Source organism: Gambusia affinis, linkage group LG04 (genome assembly GCF_019740435.1).
Source record: "Gambusia affinis linkage group LG04, SWU_Gaff_1.0, whole genome shotgun sequence".
NCBI lineage: Eukaryota > Metazoa > Chordata > Actinopteri > Cyprinodontiformes > Poeciliidae > Gambusia > Gambusia affinis.
This window is the reverse complement of record NC_057871.1, coordinates 2,461,224-2,480,543: the sequence shown is the minus strand read 5'-3', so window position 1 is coordinate 2,480,543 and position 19,320 is coordinate 2,461,224. Positions and strand designations below refer to the sequence as shown.

The 19,320-nt window shown below is 39.4% G+C and overlaps 1 protein-coding gene across 6 annotated transcripts in view; it reads left to right on the top strand.

Moving 5' to 3' along the window:
- Positions 1-19,320, top strand: part of bnc2 (basonuclin 2) — a 214,697-nt gene that overhangs the window by 142,194 nt on the left and 53,183 nt on the right. For all 6 annotated transcript variants that reach the window (XM_044113353.1, XM_044113354.1, XM_044113351.1 and 3 more), the window contains 2 exons: positions 11,113-11,215; positions 13,826-14,061. In XM_044113353.1, coding sequence (XP_043969288.1) covers positions 11,113-11,215; positions 13,826-14,061 — 339 coding nt within the window. The remainder of the gene's footprint in view (positions 1-11,112; positions 11,216-13,825; positions 14,062-19,320) is intronic.

Below are 19,320 nucleotides of genomic sequence, written 5' to 3'. Positions count from 1 at the left end.
CCTGTTTATGCAGTACAATAACAAATCCTTAGTGCTGTTGTAATAATGTTTGATGCTGAATTATTGCAGGAAAATCTTTCTTTGATTGTTATTAAAATCAGATTTTTAAGCAGAATCTGTTCCTAAAAACTAGGTTCTGTTTAACAGAACTTCAGTGTTCACATGAGCTGATCCCCTTTTTGTCACGTCAGAACCAAACTTTAATCTTTTACAAATAAAAATCTGAAAAGTGTGGCATGCATTTGTATTCACACTGCAAAAATGCAAAATCAAATATTTTGTCTAGTTTTAGTGTAAATGTGTTTGTACTCTTAAAATGGGACAAAACTAACTGAAAAGTAACTTTTCAGAAAGATTTAGGAACTTGTTTTATGTCAATAATTACCTTATATTGATTTTTTTAAGAAGAACTAGTGATGTATCATGCTTTCTCAAATCCTACTGAAAGACACTTAAAGTTGGAAAAATATGTTAAATATGTAAGGGGTGAGAGTATTTTTCAAATAAATGTTAGCATAAACTAAATATTCATCATTTTGAACCCAAGCTTTCACTACATTTATTTTTTTTTAAATCAGAATTTGTGAAGTAAAGTCTTAAAAACGTGTTTTCTTTCATCTTTTGCACATTTATGTTTGCCATCTACCTACCTACCTTCCCTAAAACATATTCCCATCTCTCCTTTTCCTCCCTCCATCCCTTCATCCCTCCTCCCTCCTCCATCTCTCCTCCATCCCTTCATCCCTCCTCCCTCCTCCATCTCTCCTCCATCCCTTCATCCCTCCATCCCTTCATCCCTCCATCCCTCCTCCATCCCTTCATCCCTCTCTCCCTCCTCTCCCATCCTGCCCTGCATTCCCCAGCACCCATCTTTGAACCGGGCGCTGTGCCTGCAGACCCAGAGGTCTGTCGCTGGGCGCGCGGTTTGATCTCTGCCTGGGGAAATGCTTTGAGGTGAGCCGAGCAGAGCCGGGGGCGGGGACTCAGGGGGGGCCCTGCATGCGCTCCCCGTCCACCCAGAGCTGCTATTTGAACTCGCGGCTCAGCCAGAGCTAGCGCTGCGGTGCATCTGTCCACCTGTGCCGGTAACAGCATGTCATGTGATGGTGAGATCATAGGCCTGTGCGTCCTGATCCGGTATTGTTGTATCACACTCCCTCTTCCTCGCGGTTTCACAATATCAAAGCCAGCTGGGTCGTTTTATCCGTCCACTTCATAAACAAGCGTGACTGTCCAGCAGCGCAGGCACAGACGTTCATCATGACGTGAGTCAGACCGATCCGGCTGGACGACCCGACGAGGCGGTGCGCTCTCTCTCTCTCTCTCTCTCTCTCTCTCTCTCTCTCTCTCTCTCTCTCTCTCTGTCTCTCTGTGTGTGTGCGTGTGTGGGTGTGTGTGTGTGTGTGTGTGTGAGACCGTGTCGTTTCACAAAGCTGGATGCCGGACGGAGTTGCCAGATATGACTGACTGTTTCCATCCCAAACGCAACAAAACTCCCCAAAAAACCAGCACACATCTCAACCACTAATGAAACTCATGTTAAAAGTGACCGATTTTTTCAAAACACTCAATATTACCAATCGTTCTTGGTTTAGTTTCTAGTGAAAAAACTACCTTATAAATCTTACAAACTACAAAAACTCCAAATTTTACCAAGTATTATCTTTGTCCCTTGTGGGCTCCGTAGGTTCAGATCCAGAAGGAGGTTTTCGTTTTCAGTAAAGCAGGTGAAGGCAAAGTGCAGAGAGGCTCAGAGTCTCAGCCAAACATCTGAAACTGGTGATTCACATTTTACAGACACAAATTGTTCTCAGAACAATGAGATTCAGATGCACCTTATTGTTTCTCCACTCTGCATTTTTGCTTTTGTCCCTTTTGAGTTTCACGCTAGTTTGGAGTCACTCAGCAGAGAAATCCAAAGCCTCTGGCTGCCGGGTTGTGTATACTTTGTCCAGTTTTAGCCGCATCTGCTGAAAGACTTTAAATTAGCTAGAAAGGTCGTCTGCTGTTTGCGGCGCCTTCGCGGCAGCAGATGCTGCTGCTCCCATTTGTTTGACATGAGAGAAGGAGAAGAAGGAAACAAAAATGAGCGGCTTTGAGTTCTTTGCATGAATACATGAAAACACATGCTTCTCTTCTCCTTCTGTAATCCACCGGGGGCTCACGCCCCATTTGGTTCCCATTAGCATAGCTCTGGTGGCTCTGCCCCGTGTCAAAGCCCAGATGCACAGCTGCACGGAGGACAGGGACCTCTGGCAACAAGAGCTGACAGGGAGGACCGACCTGACGCAGAGTTAGTCTGAAACTAACAAAACAACGAAAACTGAGACCGAGAAAACGGCTCTGTTAACGGAAATAAATTAAAACCGTAACTAATGGGGAAAAACTATAATAACTAGAAATATATTGTGCTTTTTAAAAGCTGACATTATATGTATAACATTATATGTATAACATTATATGTATAACATGCTTTGTTTTATTTTTATGAATCTATTTATTAGCCTTTCAAACTGGTGTAAAATTTCTTGGATTTTATTTCCCAACATAAGCGGTTTACATCAGCTGTCTCACAGTCGTCTTGGCGGCTCTTAAATGTCGACAGCAAAAGTTTAGAGAAAATGACATGAGGTGGTTGTTTATGGATCTGTTGCAATAACCAATAAATCAATTAATCACATGATAAATTTAAATAAAATAAGGTCAATATTTGACATTTGTATGATTTATTGTTTTTGTTTTTTCTCTACTTCTACCAAAAACTAGAAGGCAGTCTTTGTTTGTTTGAGACTTCATGATTCATGTTTGTGTTGTTTTGTATATTTATTTTGGATATTTAGAATGTCTTCCAGTTCCAGTCTTAAATGATCTCTACAATTTAAAGTTTATTAATCTTTGAGAGTGTGTTCTCACATTATTATGCCATTAGCGTCATATTATTTAAGAATGGTCTCAAAACAACAGTATTGTTGTTTATTGCAATAACTTTGGGAGAATTTATTGACCAGCAAAATTAATGTCGAGTATTCGTTACCCAGTCGATGTGACCTTTTTGAGATCTGCACCTAAAAATTAACCAAAGTGTGAAAAACTAAAACTAAATAATACTTAACTAATATTAACTAGTAAAAAGTAGCAAACACTCTCTAAAAGCTAATTAAAACTTCCTGAATTAGACAAAGAGTCACAATGAAAAATCTCAAAACTATTATAACCCTGACCTGACGCTGCGGAGATATCACTGAAACTTCCTGTTCCTTCCTGAAATAAAGGCTTAAAACCAACATAGTTGATTATTGTTTATTTGGTGCTTTTGGAAACTCAGGTTGAAGTCAAACAATCGAAGATCAGTCCTGGCAGGAGGTATTTGCTCCCTTGTGCTTTTGCGGCGCGCTGCGTCACACTTCAAAGACTTCTACTTTTTTTTATTCCCCGTGTTTTATTTGTCACCTGGCTCCAATATGGACGCCGTGAAGCCCCGATCTGTCCGTTTTTATGACACGCAACGCTGCCGCGCCTCTTTTCCTGCACACGTTGGCCGCACATTTCTGGCAGGAAATCGACGGCATTTCGGCAGCTAGCTCACGGATGAGATAATATCTTGTGGGTGGAAGAGAGGACAAGATGCTCCCAGTGTTTTACAGTGACCCTAAGCAGAGACAAATTTAAATCTGAAGCCGATGCTGCGCAGCTCGCTCTCTCTCTCTCTCACGGGGTTTTCATTTAAATCTCAGCTTTGCTTAACTCACCAAACAAGAGATGTGGTCTGTGGCTGTGTGTTGAACATGCTAAAGGTTTCAATTAAGGGAGGAGGAACCAACACACACAGCTGCTGGATGCTGGGTGTGTGTTGGCTTCGGCTGAACCCAACAGAGCAACTGGTGCTTTAGCAGTTTCCTGCGGCATTTAGTTACAGTGTCAGCCTTAAAAACATTATGTCAGGACACTAATTCAGTTGTACAGGATATTGGTTTAGGATCAGCGTGGCTTCTATTGTTTTATTAAACTTGTACAGACTCCATGGTTGGGTTTAGATCCAGATCCTAATAAATGTTGTTGGCCTTTCTTACTAGAAAGTTTAGAAACAATTGTTGTAGAGTTCCACATTGATAAATAATTGTTTATAACAGGTTTACCCATAAGTAATATGTTATATATCAATAATACATAATTTGTCCTGAAGGGAATTTAAATGTCATAACTCAGAGAGATGGTGAGGCTGTGGGCAGAAAGGATTTTCTGTAGCAGTCAGTCTTGCAACCAATCCGGACGTGCCTCTGACTGAAGAATGTTTCTGTATGACAGTCTTATGACTTTTATGCTATGCTAACAGCTCAATGTCAGACTACAGAGAGGATATTTCATTCTAACATGTCCTAGTCATGCTGATCAACCTCGTTTACTTTTGCCTCTCCAATTTAAGTTTCTGTCTCTCTGGCATTATATCTCCAGAACAACCATGAGGCACCATCTCCAACCCATCTGGTTGTAATCAGTGGAGTTTTCTAAAATCACATGGGATTTTAGGATGTTTTCACACCTGATTGTCCAGTAGACTCAGTTTGATTGGGGACAGAAATTGACACTGCACTGAATCAAATGGTCCAAACCACTTGGAAAAAGCTGTTCCCCTCCTCGCCTGTAGGGGCGCTGCACCAAGAACCACAATATGAAAACCTCTGAAGAAGACACATGAATGGAGTGGTGTCAGATTTTAGCTGTTGTATGATGTCTCTGTTATCTTTGGTAAAAGAACACAAGCCATTTCTCCCTCTAGTGCTTGTCTCGCTAGCGTCTGTTTTGGTTGTATTTACCCAGAATGCCCTGCACTGTAGTTCACTTCCTGCTTTTGGAGCAGTCTCTGATCCGCTTGGTGTTCACTAATGTATTCGAACTGCTCCAGAGTTCACTTCAACCAAACCGAGGCGAGGTTTGTAGGCGGACCATAATTCACTCTTTGGTCCGCGTTAGTTTGATTACGCATTCACACCTCCCCAAACGAACCAGACTTTCTAGATAAACTCACTGGAGTTGGATTAAAGCAGATTGAACAGGACTGCCGGGAATGCAGCCTTAATTGGACCTAAAATTGAGCTTCTTATCAAGAAAATCTACAGGTGGGTTTTGTGTGAAACAAAGAAAGTGTAAAAGCACTCCCTAGCTTATGTGACGCATGGTGATGGTTTGGGCCTGTTTCTGTTGCAGGCTTTATGAACTTTCATGAAATACCAGGATGTTTTGTCTAAAAATCTGAAAAAAAATTGGTCATCTTTCAAACCGTCTGGCCAGATCAATGCAGAAATCTTAAATATCTTTAAGAACAGATTTCTTTATCTCTCTTTGTGGTTTAGTTTAGTTTTGTATTTGTGATGCTGAGATGTGAAGACTGTTTAAAATGACCTTGGACCTCCTTCTGCTGTTCCTCTCTGCTCAACATCTTCACTCCATCTGTCCTGTTAAGAGTGTTTTAATCGAGAGTTTGATGCTGGCCATCGCTGCTGTCAGTGTTTACACAATGGGGCTGGGACAGCGGCGGTAAGCCAAGCAAAACATCCATGAAACATCAAGCCTCTGGCTAAACAAAACCCTGCAGCGACACACACAAAAAGTTGAGTAAGATAAGCGCAGAAGAAAAAGGAAAAAAAAAAAGACACTGGACCACGCTGTTGACTGCAGCGGCACCGCAGCAGCTGTGCGTGAGTGTTGACTGTTGTCTGGTTCTAATTGCTGCAGCGTTGTGGGAATTTCTTCAGCTTTTGCTGAACATCGTCCTCTTTAGGTCCGAGCCAGAAAGGAAACGCTGGCGAGACGTTTGTACGGTGACTAATGTAGAGTATTTGGCCGAACTTCCTCCCCCCTCTTTGCCTGCTGTGACAAATATGTACAAATGTATTGGTGGGATCAGACAGAGTGTGAGAATATACAGAATCATGATTCAGTTTCTTGTTTTTTCTCTCTTTTTTTCCCATTTTATTCTATAATTCCTGGTTGAAAACACTACACCAAGCACATGAATATCATTCCCATAAAGTTATGATCATATGACATTTGTTATTTCATCATCCAGTCTTATGTAAAAGACGTTTTGAGAGTAGTTAACTACTGGGTTAGTATTTCAGCGCTAGCATGCTAGCTGTCCAGCTAGCTTAGCAGTCCTGATGATTTATTTGTTTTTTTCTCTCTTTTTCCCATTTTATGTTTTAATTCCTGGCGGAAAACAACCACCAAGCACATTATTATCTTCCCCATAAATTTATGATCATATAATATTTGTTATTTCATTAGCAGCTTTATGTAGAAGACGTTTTGAGAGTAGAATAAATGTGTTAGCATTTTGGCACTAGCTAGTTGCCCCACTAGCTTAACAGCTAACTGCTGATCTGTTAGTGGTGATTTAATACAGCATAGATATCATGTAAGCAAGTGAACAAAAAACATTTTTTACAGCAAGTTTCTTGTTTTTTTCTGCCAACTTTTTTCCAGTGTTTTGTCTTTATAAGCTTTGATGCATCGCAAAGATTTTTATTATGTTTCCCCTGTCTGACAACTTTGACTCAAATTAATCGTAAGAACTAACAAGCAGTCTGTTCCCTCACCCTTTCTGCCTTCATTACCCACTCAGTTAAAGGGGGGTTGCTGCTTCTTTATTGCTGTTCTTAATGCTGTTGTCTGCTTAATGGGCCAGATATGAGAGGTGCTGCAAGCCGGCGTAATAAGTCAGTGATTAGAGGACGCCTTGTCACAGCAGCAGCAGCCCCGCAGACAGTGGCATGCTCTAATTGCCGTATTAGACGCCCCTTAACTATCTCATCAGCTGTCAGAGTTCAGCTTGTAAACAGCGGAGGTGCATTTGATATTTCCATTTGTTTTATTTCCACCGATCCCGCTTAATCCGAAACGCCTGCATTGTGTGACAACGTGATGTTTTACGGAAAGCTCCTTAGAGAAGGAAAAAGGAAACGCTCCGAGAGTTTAACAGGGGGTGAAAGATAAAAAAAAAATTAAATTTGAAGCATCTGGTAAGCAACATCATTTCAGCTGCAAAACGTTATTGCTTTGGTTAAATAATCCAGCTGTTTATGGTCTATTGATATAAATATTGCCCACCGTGGTTTCTCATACATGAAAAGAAAGTCCCCACATTGCAAACGCTCTGCACAGCCTGTCTCCACCAGGGCCAGCAGCTGGTTTTCCCAAGGGCCCATTTAAGCAACTATGGCTGTTGTTGAAAGCCAAACCATTGACTGAACACAGTTTTTATTTCATAATATGATTTATCTTCATCTTTCTGTAGCTGAATTATATCACTAATGTACTCAACATAAATAATAGCATTTTTTTCAACGTTGACTTGTGTTAATAACTTCTTAAATCTGTGTTTGGTTAAAAACCTTTCATTATGTGTCAGTATTTCTTTTTATTGTGAGCTGAAAATCTCTCTGGCTACGTTCACCCAGCAGGTCTTGGTGTAATGGACGCTGCTCTCTGTGGATCGATTTTAAAGTTATTCAATAATGGAAGCCGACAGTATCTTCACAAGATCATAACAAGTGAAGGAAGCCAAGAAAAAACAAAGCGAGCTTATTTACGTCCAGATTTATGACGTCTGGCTTCTTCTGATGCAGAATTATGACACGTCAATGAGGTAAAAGTCGGATACTGAGTTAGGTTTTGAACCAAAAAAGGGGTTAAAGTAACTGAACAGCATAAATGCAACTCACTGATGTTGATTATATTAGTCATAATAATAAAATTTTCTGAAGTCTGACCAGGTAGTTGAACCGTTCAAAATGGCGGTGTGTGAAGTGGCAGACTCATTTAACTCAACGAAGTGGGACAAAATGTTTGACCTAAAGTTTAGTTAACATATCCAGCTTCTGTCCCAACAGTAGAAACTATGGATTTCAAGCCTATGTATTTAATATTGTGTAAAATGTCACCTTTATGAAAAACTGTTTGGTCAAAGTGTAGCTAGCGCTAGCTTGCTTAGCAGGTAAAAAGCTAATGCTATTTTGAGTAAACAAAACAAACATTCTTGTGTACAAAACTCAAATTTTACAGTGTAGAATGTAGTGTAATGCATTTATTTCATCTCATCGAAGAAGTTTGATAAATTATTTTTATTTAGCCAAGGTTTATATGCTAAATGTTGGACTGAACGATTTAGTTTGAACAAGTACATTTGAAGTAGCTCCAACCGTTAAACCGCTTTTACACATCAATAAACATGTTTTTGTTGACGTCTTTTACCTTTTAATTGTCAAACACATTTTCACAATTTTTCAAAAAAAGTCTCTTTTTTATATTAATAAAACAAAAAACAAACACTGTCTGCAATAACTGCAGAATTTGAATTAATTTGAGTAACAATAAAATTTATTTTCCCTTTGGGATCTATAAAGTATTGTTTTAATTTGAATTTTTTATGTGGTCACAATTAACCACATAAAACATAACAGAGTAAACTAAAGGGATAATCCGGCAATTTTTACAGTAGTATCAGTGACAATCTACATTAGGAAAGGGAAATTGGTGAATTTTAGTTTTTTTTTTTTTTTTATCAATATATTTTATAACAAAATAAAAAAGAGCCTAACTGCTAGAGAGAATAAATCTAGATAATTTCTGTTGGCCTTTTATGTCTAAAATGTTCACATTTCTGGCCGTGTGATTGCCTGCGAACAGCCAGGTCTGCTCCACCTTCAGTCTGCTGAGGGAAGCAACCGTCAGCCCGTTAAGAGCGCTCACGTCTGGATTTCAGTCGCCGACGTTCTGTAAACCTGACACATAATCCTCCCTCGCACCTGGAGAGCTTAAAAAAACGGTGTAAATTCAAATCACCTCCGCCTCGAGTGTCATCCGGTGTCAAACTGCGAGGCGACGCGGCTGGAAGTGGTGTAATTTTGTGTTTAATCTCGGATTAGCCCATGTTCGCTTTGACACCTGCAGGAACTAATCTGGTTTGTAACACCTCAAGGCACGCAGGAGGGGATTCTGATAGATTTTACTCTCCCTCAGTAGATTAGAGGTTTTATATGTAGCAGGAAGAGGTGCTAATCCACAGACTTTCTGTTGAACACCTGAACGGGCCCTTGAGTTTGTGCGCATGCAGCGAGGAGCAGAAATATTCGTTGCTTCTCACTGATCGATCGGATATCGATCTGACATTGTGAAATAAAGGTCACAAACCTCCAACCTTTTGTCACTAAGCTGCCGCACCAAACAGCGAGAAAAGTTTTGATAGCTCAGACAGTTCAGGCTGTAAATTCATAAAATTTCAGCAGCTGATAGGCGAGGGTTCAGTTTGAGAGCCAGCAGACGTTTCGCCACAGCTTCTTTATCTCTGACCGATGTCTGAACTGCCAGACGGTTTAGATTTCCCTGTCAAAATAAACAGACACATACTAATTTCCTTTCATATTAAAATAAAACGAATATATAAACTCTAATCCTTAAAAACTGCAGAGAGAGGCAAGAGTTTTCAAAGTTCTGGTTTTGTTCAGTACGTTTTCCTTCAGCTGCAGAATTCCTGCAAATTTTATCAGTTCATCTCGATAAGATAAAGAAAATACATGTAATAAATGATGAGCTGATATCAAGATTAATGTTTTTACTTCTTTTGCTCTTTGTTGTCATGAAACTTACAGTTTCCAGCTGCTGCACTTATTTGGATGAGGGAGCTGTGTTTGCTTTGTGACTGCAAGCAGCTGCTTTGTTTTTTTAATTAATTTAAGGAGAATTTAGATTTTTTTAAGTGGACTCCCGTAAAATATGTTTAAAGATTTGTTTATGTGGAGCAGCCGACGGCCGACATGGTGTATGTGTTGTACTGAGATGCCCCCGTCGTGTCTGGACACTTAACCTTTCAGTACTAAAAGCTTTCCAAGGTCGGATGAAGTGCAGCTCCGGTGTTGAGTAATGGAGCCTCAGTCGCAGCCAGCCACGGCTCTGTGTGTTTTCAGCAAAAAAGTGTTTGAGAATCCGCTTCATGAGAGTTTTTATTTCATTTTTATTCATCTCTGCTTTGAGGTAACTGTTATATTTTGAGGTTTTAGTCTTTTGAACAACCATAATAACCAGTTTTTATATACATTCAAATTATAATATTACAAAATGTTTATTGTGACAAAAAAAGACAGCTGTGTCTAATTTAATATCTGAGAAGGGGAAGCTTTCATTTGGCACTTTGAACCCAAAACGATTAGATATCTGCGTTTTGTTTCAGAAAATGTTGAACCATAAGTTAATACGTCTCCACCTTCCTATCGGTTCAATGGTTGAGCAGGAATAAATGGATCTGTAACTAATCTCAAAACATTCTGCACTTAGTCCAATATTTCCACAATGACTCTTAATCTCAAGCAACGTTATGCAAACGCTCTGTCTGCCCAAATGAAGATTTACTCACATTGAGATTCCTTAAATAGAAAACAGATTAAAGTCATTTAAAAAACTTTGTGCCATCAGCGCAAAAGTTAAAAGTCTTCTTGACACAGCTTATCACACTCTTGATCCCAGTAGACATGCCCTATTCAAGAAAATCACACATATACTTTGAAAAAATGAAAAAAGAGAAAATAGTGAAAATATTTGAAGATTTGGGACTTTAAAGGTTTTTCTGATTTTCTGTAACAGTAATTCCTACTATTAACATAGTTAGTGGTATGAAAAGTTAGCAAAGTCTAATGTTTGCTAACTGTTTTAGACTCAATCTTTCTTCCCTGAAGAGTTTATAGATCCGTATCTTCTCTGTGGGTTTTTCAGGAGGCTTCCATCATTTCCACATCAGCTTCACGCCACATTTTGCATCCACTGACAGCAAGAATTTAAAAAAATTCTCTTATTTTACCTTCAGACACCTTTTCATTTCAAACCCCTAATTCTTCCATCAGTTACAACTTCTATTCTGAAGAGTGTGGCCAACATAATCTGTTAATGCTGAAACGGTGCATTCACTGACTGGAAAAGAGCCGGGGTTTTTTGTGCTGCTTTGAGCTGAAAATCAGCTCCTTCCTGTTGTCTTTTATTTTGTTTTGTGACTGAACTCCACTTTGTTTCGTCTTTTATTTTGTTTTGTGACTAAACTCCGCGTTGTTTCTTGTGTTTCTGCAGGCCATTCGGTGCACACTGGTGAACTGCACATGCGAGTGTTTCCAGCCTGGAAAGATTCACCTACGGACATGTGACCAGTGCAAGCACGGCTGGGTAGCTCATGGTAAGACAAGGTCCAAGCTGTGCTGTATATGTAAATATTAGTGCGCCATCAAGGTCCTGACCTCATACCCTTACATATCCTCCAGTTGGAAAATTATCATAGATGCAAAAAGCATGAATTCTGTTCTGCAGGGAGTATTTTTTGAGCTGTTCTCATGTCATAAATAAAGTTGGTAGAAATGTCAAACTTTTCCACCTCTGTTTCCGATTTCTCTAATTGTTGTTTTTACATCTCTGCAAAAAAAACACAACAAAAACACATTTTTACAGGGGAGAAAGTAATGTTAGAGACCACACCTTATCCGTTTTATGACACAGGTAAAAGAGAAGAAAAAGGGAGAAGAGGGAAAGAAAGTACAAAGCGAAGAAGGAAGGAGGGGGAGATTAAAAGAAAACACCTGTTTGGCTCTCGTCCGCACAAGAACAGGCTGCGAGGCCTTCAGCGGATCGCACAGGACCCCATTGACTATTTTTTAATCTCTCCCTCTGAACTGAGCTGTCAGGCACACATCTCTCTGCTCTCCCCCGCTTTTCATTTCATGTCGGCATTGGCAGGGACTCTGACAAGTAGTTCTTCATATTTTATTATGTTCGTGTCTGGCTGCGCTGCCGTTGTCAGGCGAAGCCTTCGTCCCAGGATCAGAGAGGGAGAGAGAGAGACGCAACCAGGTGTCACCCAGACAGGCAGGAGGGAGGGGGAAGGATGAAGTAAAGGAAGAAAGGAAGAACTGAGACAAAGAGGACGAGTCAAACAGGTGTCGCCCAGACAGCCAGAGAGTGGAAAGAGGTGACTGAGGTTGCACAGTAGAGCTAATAACAAATCTGCTGGACCTAAAGCAACATGTGAGCCCACCTGCCCTCCAGCTGGAGTTCGCTCTGCTTTTTTACATCAGAGTCGGGTCGTAAATCACTGTTCTTTACATGCGTTGGGTCAAAAATAGTTTAGAATGCTTTACCTGAACTGTCAGGGTGTCAGTGCAGTAAAGGTTGAAAAAAGTTTTAAAAAATGACGTGGCGTTCATTTTTGTTTACGCCTCTCATCCAGCAAGTCGGCTAAGTAAGTAAAAGATTTAAATGTGGAAGATGAGATCAGATGAGAACACGCAAAACTTTATTTCACCTTTAGTAGCACAGAGACTTAGCGATGAGGCATCAGTGCTGTGCAGGTTATCAGTTATAACTCCATGACAAACCCTGAAGAAAACCTTTTACTGGCTGCAGAAGACTTGGGCGTGGCGCCGCGTTGAATTAAAAGGACAGAATAGCAGATACTGACCAGCAGTGGTGGGCAAATTTCTGCTGATGCGCTAATAGCAGAGCTAGTTTCTCTTTTAGCACTTTTGTTAATTTTGAAAACCTGTACCGCACTTAGCTGCTATTTGACTCGGCTTTTTGATAAACTTTCATTTGAGTAACATTCGACATCTGTTTTAGTTTTAAGCTGCTCACACTGCAGGCTGAAGTGACCCAATTCCGATTAAAATTTTTTTTTTTTACGTAATGCGACCAGTATCTGATCTTTTCATGACAGTCTGAACAGGACAGGGCGGATTCTATTCGAATGCGACCCAGGCCACTTGCATGAATCCGATTCAAATGCGACCCAACATCCAGGTCACATTCATCCAAACTGAACGTCACTGATACTCGACAAATCTCACTATTCTGTGTCCTGATGCGCGCAAGCGGGATGCACAACAACAACCACGGCGGATTGTAAAGAGGATTAACTTGTTAATATGCTGCTCCGGTCGGACAACAACTTCAAATATGTAAGCTATGCTCCACCGTTAGCATCCATGTTTACTTCCGCAAACACTGAGCACTTCTTCTTTTTATGGCGGTTGGCAGAACACTGAGAACGCTGACGCTATTGCGCCCTCTACTGCGCATGCGGGACACTTTCAGGTCGTTTGCCCGTTCACAATGCAGAACACATACAGGTCGCATATATCTGAAGTGTGAACAGCTACAGCAAAAAAATCAGATTTGACAAAAAATGGGAATTGGGTCAGGCTGCAGTGTGAACGCAGACTAAGTTATTGACTGTGAGGAATTCTTTAAATATTTCTACTTTTATATTCATGTTCTTATTTTGACATGGGTGAATGCAGCAGTTCTGTTTCCTCACATTTTCTGTTTTTTTAAAGAAACTGTATTGAGCAAATAGCAAGAAGACAATAAACAATCAAATGAGGAATACAGAAGAATATAACACATTTAGTGTTAGCTTCCACTAAATCCTCTGTTGTTATAGCCCTTTACCAGTAGCTTGGTTTAGCGTTTTAGCATTAGCTTCTTCTAAATACCATCTTTGTATATTGCTTTAGCATTAGCTTTTTGCGCTTTAACCTTCTGCTAAATATTACCTTGGTGGCGCTTTATCATTAGCTTCCAATTGATATTGTCTTGGCATAGCATTTAGCAATAGTTTCTGCTAAATACTGTCTTGGTATAACATTTTAACAATAGCTCTGCTTATTTTTTAGTTAGTGGTGCCCACCACTGCCAACCCGGTGGACTAGAGAGAGGAGAGAACTCTAACTGAGCGCCTCTTAGCATTTCCTGTTGGTTGTCTTCTGCTCATCGTTTTGCCTGCTCCTCTTTGCAGCCCTGGACAAGCTCAGCACCCAGCACCTGTACCACCCGACCCAGGTGGAGATCGTCCAGTCCAACGTGGTGTTTGACATCAGCAGCCTGATGCTGTACGGCACCCAGGCGGTTCCGGTCAGGCTCAAGATCCTGCTGGACCGCCTGTTCTCCGTGCTCAAGCAGGAGGAGGTTCTGCACATCCTGCACGGCCTGGGCTGGACCCTCAGAGACTACGTCAGGGGCTACATACTGCAGGTCAGTGGGCGCCACACACAGCTATCAAGGCGTACTTACTCTCTCGCCGCTCCGAAATGGAGCCCTTGCTGACAATTTTCAGCCATTTCTGAAAGTGGAGAATAAGTCCACACCAGTGATCACTATCACCTTCCCTTTTTCACTAAACACAGCCCACAAATTTTCCCGACCGGCGCGGCTTTTCTGAGAGGAATCGATCGAAAGCGTGGCAGTGACAATCTAGGCCACTTCAGCCCCATTTTCCCAACGTTTTCCCCGCTGTTACTCCCGCCTCGGTTCGGCCCCCGTTTTCCTGCCCCACAAACACTGCAGTCTGCCCCTCAGCCTGAAAAAAGGAAAGGAGAGGAAAAAAAAAAACAAAGTGGAGAAAAATGTCACGCCAGCAAACTATAAAACCACTGTAGTGTGTTTCCTCTCCCCATCCATCCAACCATCCCTCCTTCCACTCGTCCCTCCCAGATAATTGCAGACAGGCACGTTTCTCAATCAACGGTGCAGAGGTTTTGGTGTTGAAACCCAAACCAAAGTGTTCCTGAATGAATTAGTTAACAGTGACTGAACATGTGCATGTGGTTAGCCCTATGTGTGTAAATCTGAGTGTGAGTAAGTGTGCTTATCTCAATGCATGTAAGGTTTAGGCTTCCAAGAAAGTAAGTGGAACAGTATGGTGAGCGCAGGCTGGGCTGGAGGTGGAAACACAACTCATTCCTTTATATTAATATAATATAATATAATATAATATAATATAATATAATATAATATAATATAATATAATATAATATAATATATAGGGTTTAAATCTGGTGTCTTTCTGCATAAAGTTGGCATGTTTTTAACTATAAATAATAATTTTAATTGAAAATCAACACAATAATGTACAATTTAAAGACAAAATCAGTTGGTAATACCAACAATTAAAAAAAATCTAAATAAGTTTTCAATTATGTCATAAAGACTAATATTTTATCAGTAATAGTTAAAATGATCAATTCAGTCTTCATATTTGACTTAATCAACTCTATGCTATTAATTTGTAAATAAATTAATAGTTTGTTTACAAACTACAGTTTATTTATGTTAATATTTAGGTAAATTAGATTGTATGATTAATGTTTTAATGTTATTTGTTGTTTTATATAAATGAGACAATTAGTCTAATTTACAAAAAAAGTTTAAAAAGATAAATAAAAATAAGTATTAGTTCAACTGGCAGATAATTTTCACTTATGATCAGCATTTTTTCTTATATTTTAATGAATTATTGACCTAAAAAAAGCTCCTATTTCATGCTGATCTGTTGGTTGAGTTAGTTTTGTCTGAATTGAAGTGAAATTAGATATTTGCACTAGAAACTACCAAAGTTACTTGACAGGATTTTGAATTTTTGCAGTGATTGTACTCTTACCACTTCTTGTTGTTCACATTTGCAGTTTAAAGCAGAACCAGCTGATTAACTATCTGTGAATCCTTTATAAATGCACTTTAACAGCAACTTGTAGCGTTTTCCCAGAGCAGCTCCGTTTTCCATCCGGGTTTAAACTACTGGGCGAGTTGTGTTTTTATCAGCTGGATCTAATAGTCAGCTGGTGGGAGCAGAGTTGCTCAGCCTCGTGTCACGCCACTGCCTAAATCCTCCCGATCTGCTCAGACGGGCTTCAAAGGCGCCGCGGCCGCAGACAAGCAGCCAGTCACTTCAGGACAGTAAGCGCTCGCTGCTCGGCCCGATTAGCCTGGGAGTAGCCATGAAATTCAATCATCTTCCCCGAGCCTCAGGGCCTCGCTTTATGTCAGGGTGTGTTCTTCACCGCTGCGCTAAATGAGAGATAAAATGAGGAGGACGGCTTTGGAGATGATAGGTTTTGCTTTTAATAATGATGTCAGGGGACGATGTTTGGTGATGAACCGGTAAATCAGTGCAGGCATCCTGGTTTTTTTACGGCGATTCAGGATATGAGATGGTAAGCTCACTTTTTTCACTTCCGATACCGATACTGGTATCGATATCTGATACCGATCTGGTACAGAAAATACTGCTGAATTGGCTTAAAACATTTATTTTGTTTTAAACAAACACAAAATCATTATTCAAATTATTTTTAAAAATAAGCTAACAGAAAAATCTGACATGTAAAGTGTTTCATAACTGTTTACAAAGAAAACTTTTTAAATCCAGTAATTTCTATACAATGCAAAAAATCTTACCAAGTATTTTTGGTTTAGTTTTTACTCCACATATCTTGGTACACCTGAAATAAGAGAAAACTAACTTACACTAAGTATTTATGAAGAATGGGAGTTTGTTTAACTTAATAATTCCTTGATATTGATGAAAAGGTGGCAGATTATTTCATAAATAAGGGAAAATGTCGTTATAATGAAGCAATTTATCAGCTGAACTTCAACCTTTTCATCAATAATAAATTATTAACTTAAAACAAACTTGTATAGTTTAATAAAAAGTTACTTGTAAGTTATTTTCCTCTTATTTGATGTGAACTAAGGAACTAGAAACTAGACCAAAATTACTTTTGTGTTTTTGCAGTGCAGACATTAATGTACTGAATTACTAATTTATTTGATTATTCTGCTGCTCACATAATATACAAACAGCTTCATAAACTGGTGAAATATGTAAAAACAACTTTAATTTCTTCAGTCAGTTCAGTTAGGAGCAGAACAGGAAATGTAAAATAAATAATAAAGAAACTGAAACTTTAAATTGGCTAACTTGGCCAAACATGTAAAAAGAAATAATTAGGAACACTAAACATATTGTAAATTAAATAATGGACTACAAGCGTAGAAGTAGATTGAATAGATACAGATATTAATGTCGACTGTTTTTTATCTTCTCTTCCTCTCCATGTCCTCGTTTCTGCTCAGGCTAAATGTGTTTCTCAGACCTGATGTGTTTAACTGTGCGGTGGAAGGGAATAAAAACTAAAATAAAAAAGCTCCTGAGGTCGGGATTACGCTGCTGCATGTGGATTGATCTGTGAGTGAGTCTCACACCTACGCTGCTGACGTACGGCGGCTACCTGGAGCCGTCGCTCGTTTGCTGCTTACTCACATCCGTCCTGCTTCAGCTTCTTTCAGCTCAATCATCGCAGCTCCGCTGGCCAACCGAGGTCAGATCATCCTGCAGAACATCCCGCCATTCACAAAATAAAACTACACACGAAGACGGGGTTCTGCGAGGAGCCTATGAGCAGTTACTATCTTACCTGTAATTCTCTGTTCAGATAATCTGGAATAAGTTTGGGCTAAAAAATCTGACTTCAGATTCAAATGTTACTTCTAGTGGTAGTTGATTAAAGTTTTAATGGATTTAGACTGCAAAAACACAAACTATTTTTTGTCTAGTTTCTACTGCAAATATCTTTTGTCTTATTGGAAGTCTTACACTTAAAAGTAACTATTTTGCAACATAAATGCAATTGTTAATAATTCCTTAGTATTGATGAAAAAATTCTAGTTCCTCTGGTAGATTATTTCACTTATGATATGAGAAAAATATTTTGTTGTAAGTGAAAATAATGTGGCACGTTTTAATCCATATTAAGGACTTTTTGGCTTAAAATAAATCCCTCTTTCTTGCAGAAAAGTTACTTAAAAGTTAGTTTTATTTCATTTCTAGTGTACCAAGATATTTACACTAGAAACTAGGTCAATAATACTTGCTGGAATTTTCAGTTTTTGCAGTGTAATTGCAGGTTCTGTAATGGATTATTTACAATCAATCTGAATTTAAAACCATATATAGACAGAATAAGCAACATTTTCAATTCAAAAATCCTTTTGTTCTTCTAAATTACTGAATAAATATGCATTTGAGCTCAACACCAGAGAGATTTATTGTTTTTAGTTTTTCAGCTTCTTCAACCGTCTGATTGGTGGAAAGTTTCAGGAAGTTCCTGGAGCTTCTTCAGAAATATGGACTGTGGATGCTGACATTAGATTTAGCATGTGCGCTGCTGCTACATGTTTAGCATTTGGATGCTAATCTGGCTTGAATAGCTTTGCTGGTAAGCTAACTGCTTTTAGCACAACTTGACCACAACAACAGTCCATTCCAGCGTTCAACCAGATCGGGTTTTGAAGCAGAAACTACGGCCCAGTGAGCCGAGATAAGTGGCTTCATCACCATAACTGTTAGCGGATGCTGCTTGTGCGTCAGATTTATGGGTGTACCAGAAACGTTTGAATACAAAAGTTCTGCTTGGGACAATGTAAAAAAAAAAAAAATCAAAATTAACACATTAAAGTCCCGGTGCTAATATTAAAACAACAGAACAGCTCATGAAATATTTCATTTTATAAAAAAATTACACTGCTGCCAATTTGGCAACAAACTGAATTAAACTGTGGGAAAAAATAAGCTGATACTCTGTATACTCTAGTAGCACCAGTCACGGTTTCTTCTATTTCAAAAGCAGAAACATATTTAAGTTCCACAATAAAATGCATTTCATTATTTATTGATTTATTTATTTTACAACAGAACATGCATGATAATGACGGCTCCACTCATCCCCAATCAGGAAAATCAAGACCTTTTGTTTAGATATTGAACTGTAGAAAGTATCAATCTTCTGTTGGCAGCTAGTCAGTTAGCACAGCTTTGCAATCAGGTCATATAAATTAGTGCACTGCAAAAACACAAAATGTTAGTTTCTAATGCAAATATTTTATTACTCTTGAAATAAGACAAAACTAACCTACCAGTTACTGTTCAGCAAGGAGAGCTTGATTTAAGTCAATGCTTCTTGAATATTAATGAAATGTTACTAGTTCCACTGGCAGATTATTTGACATATAAAAAGAAATTTTTTCTATGTTTGAAGTGAAATAATCAGCCTGTTGAACTACTAATGTTTATCAATATTAAGAAATTGTTCACTTAAAACAGGATCTTATGTCTTGCTGCTAAGTTTGTTAGTTTGATCTTATTTCAGGATATTCACAGTAGAAACAAAGCAACTTGGTAAGATGTTGTGTTTTTGCAGTGTACTGTTAGTTTTTGCCTTAAAACTTCTCTATTTTTGTTATATTCTGCTGGTTAGATCAAGATAATCCTTCTCTTCTTTCACTCTGGTTGCAACCCCTCGCCCTTCATCTCCCCCTCCTCTTCGTCTCGCTGGCCGTTTCCAGAAAGCCCCTCGGCCAACGTGCACCAGATGCCCGACTCCTGAGCTTGTCACCGCTCACTCCTCTGCTGCGCGCCGACAGATGGAATAGCAATCAGTGCGAGTCTCTCTG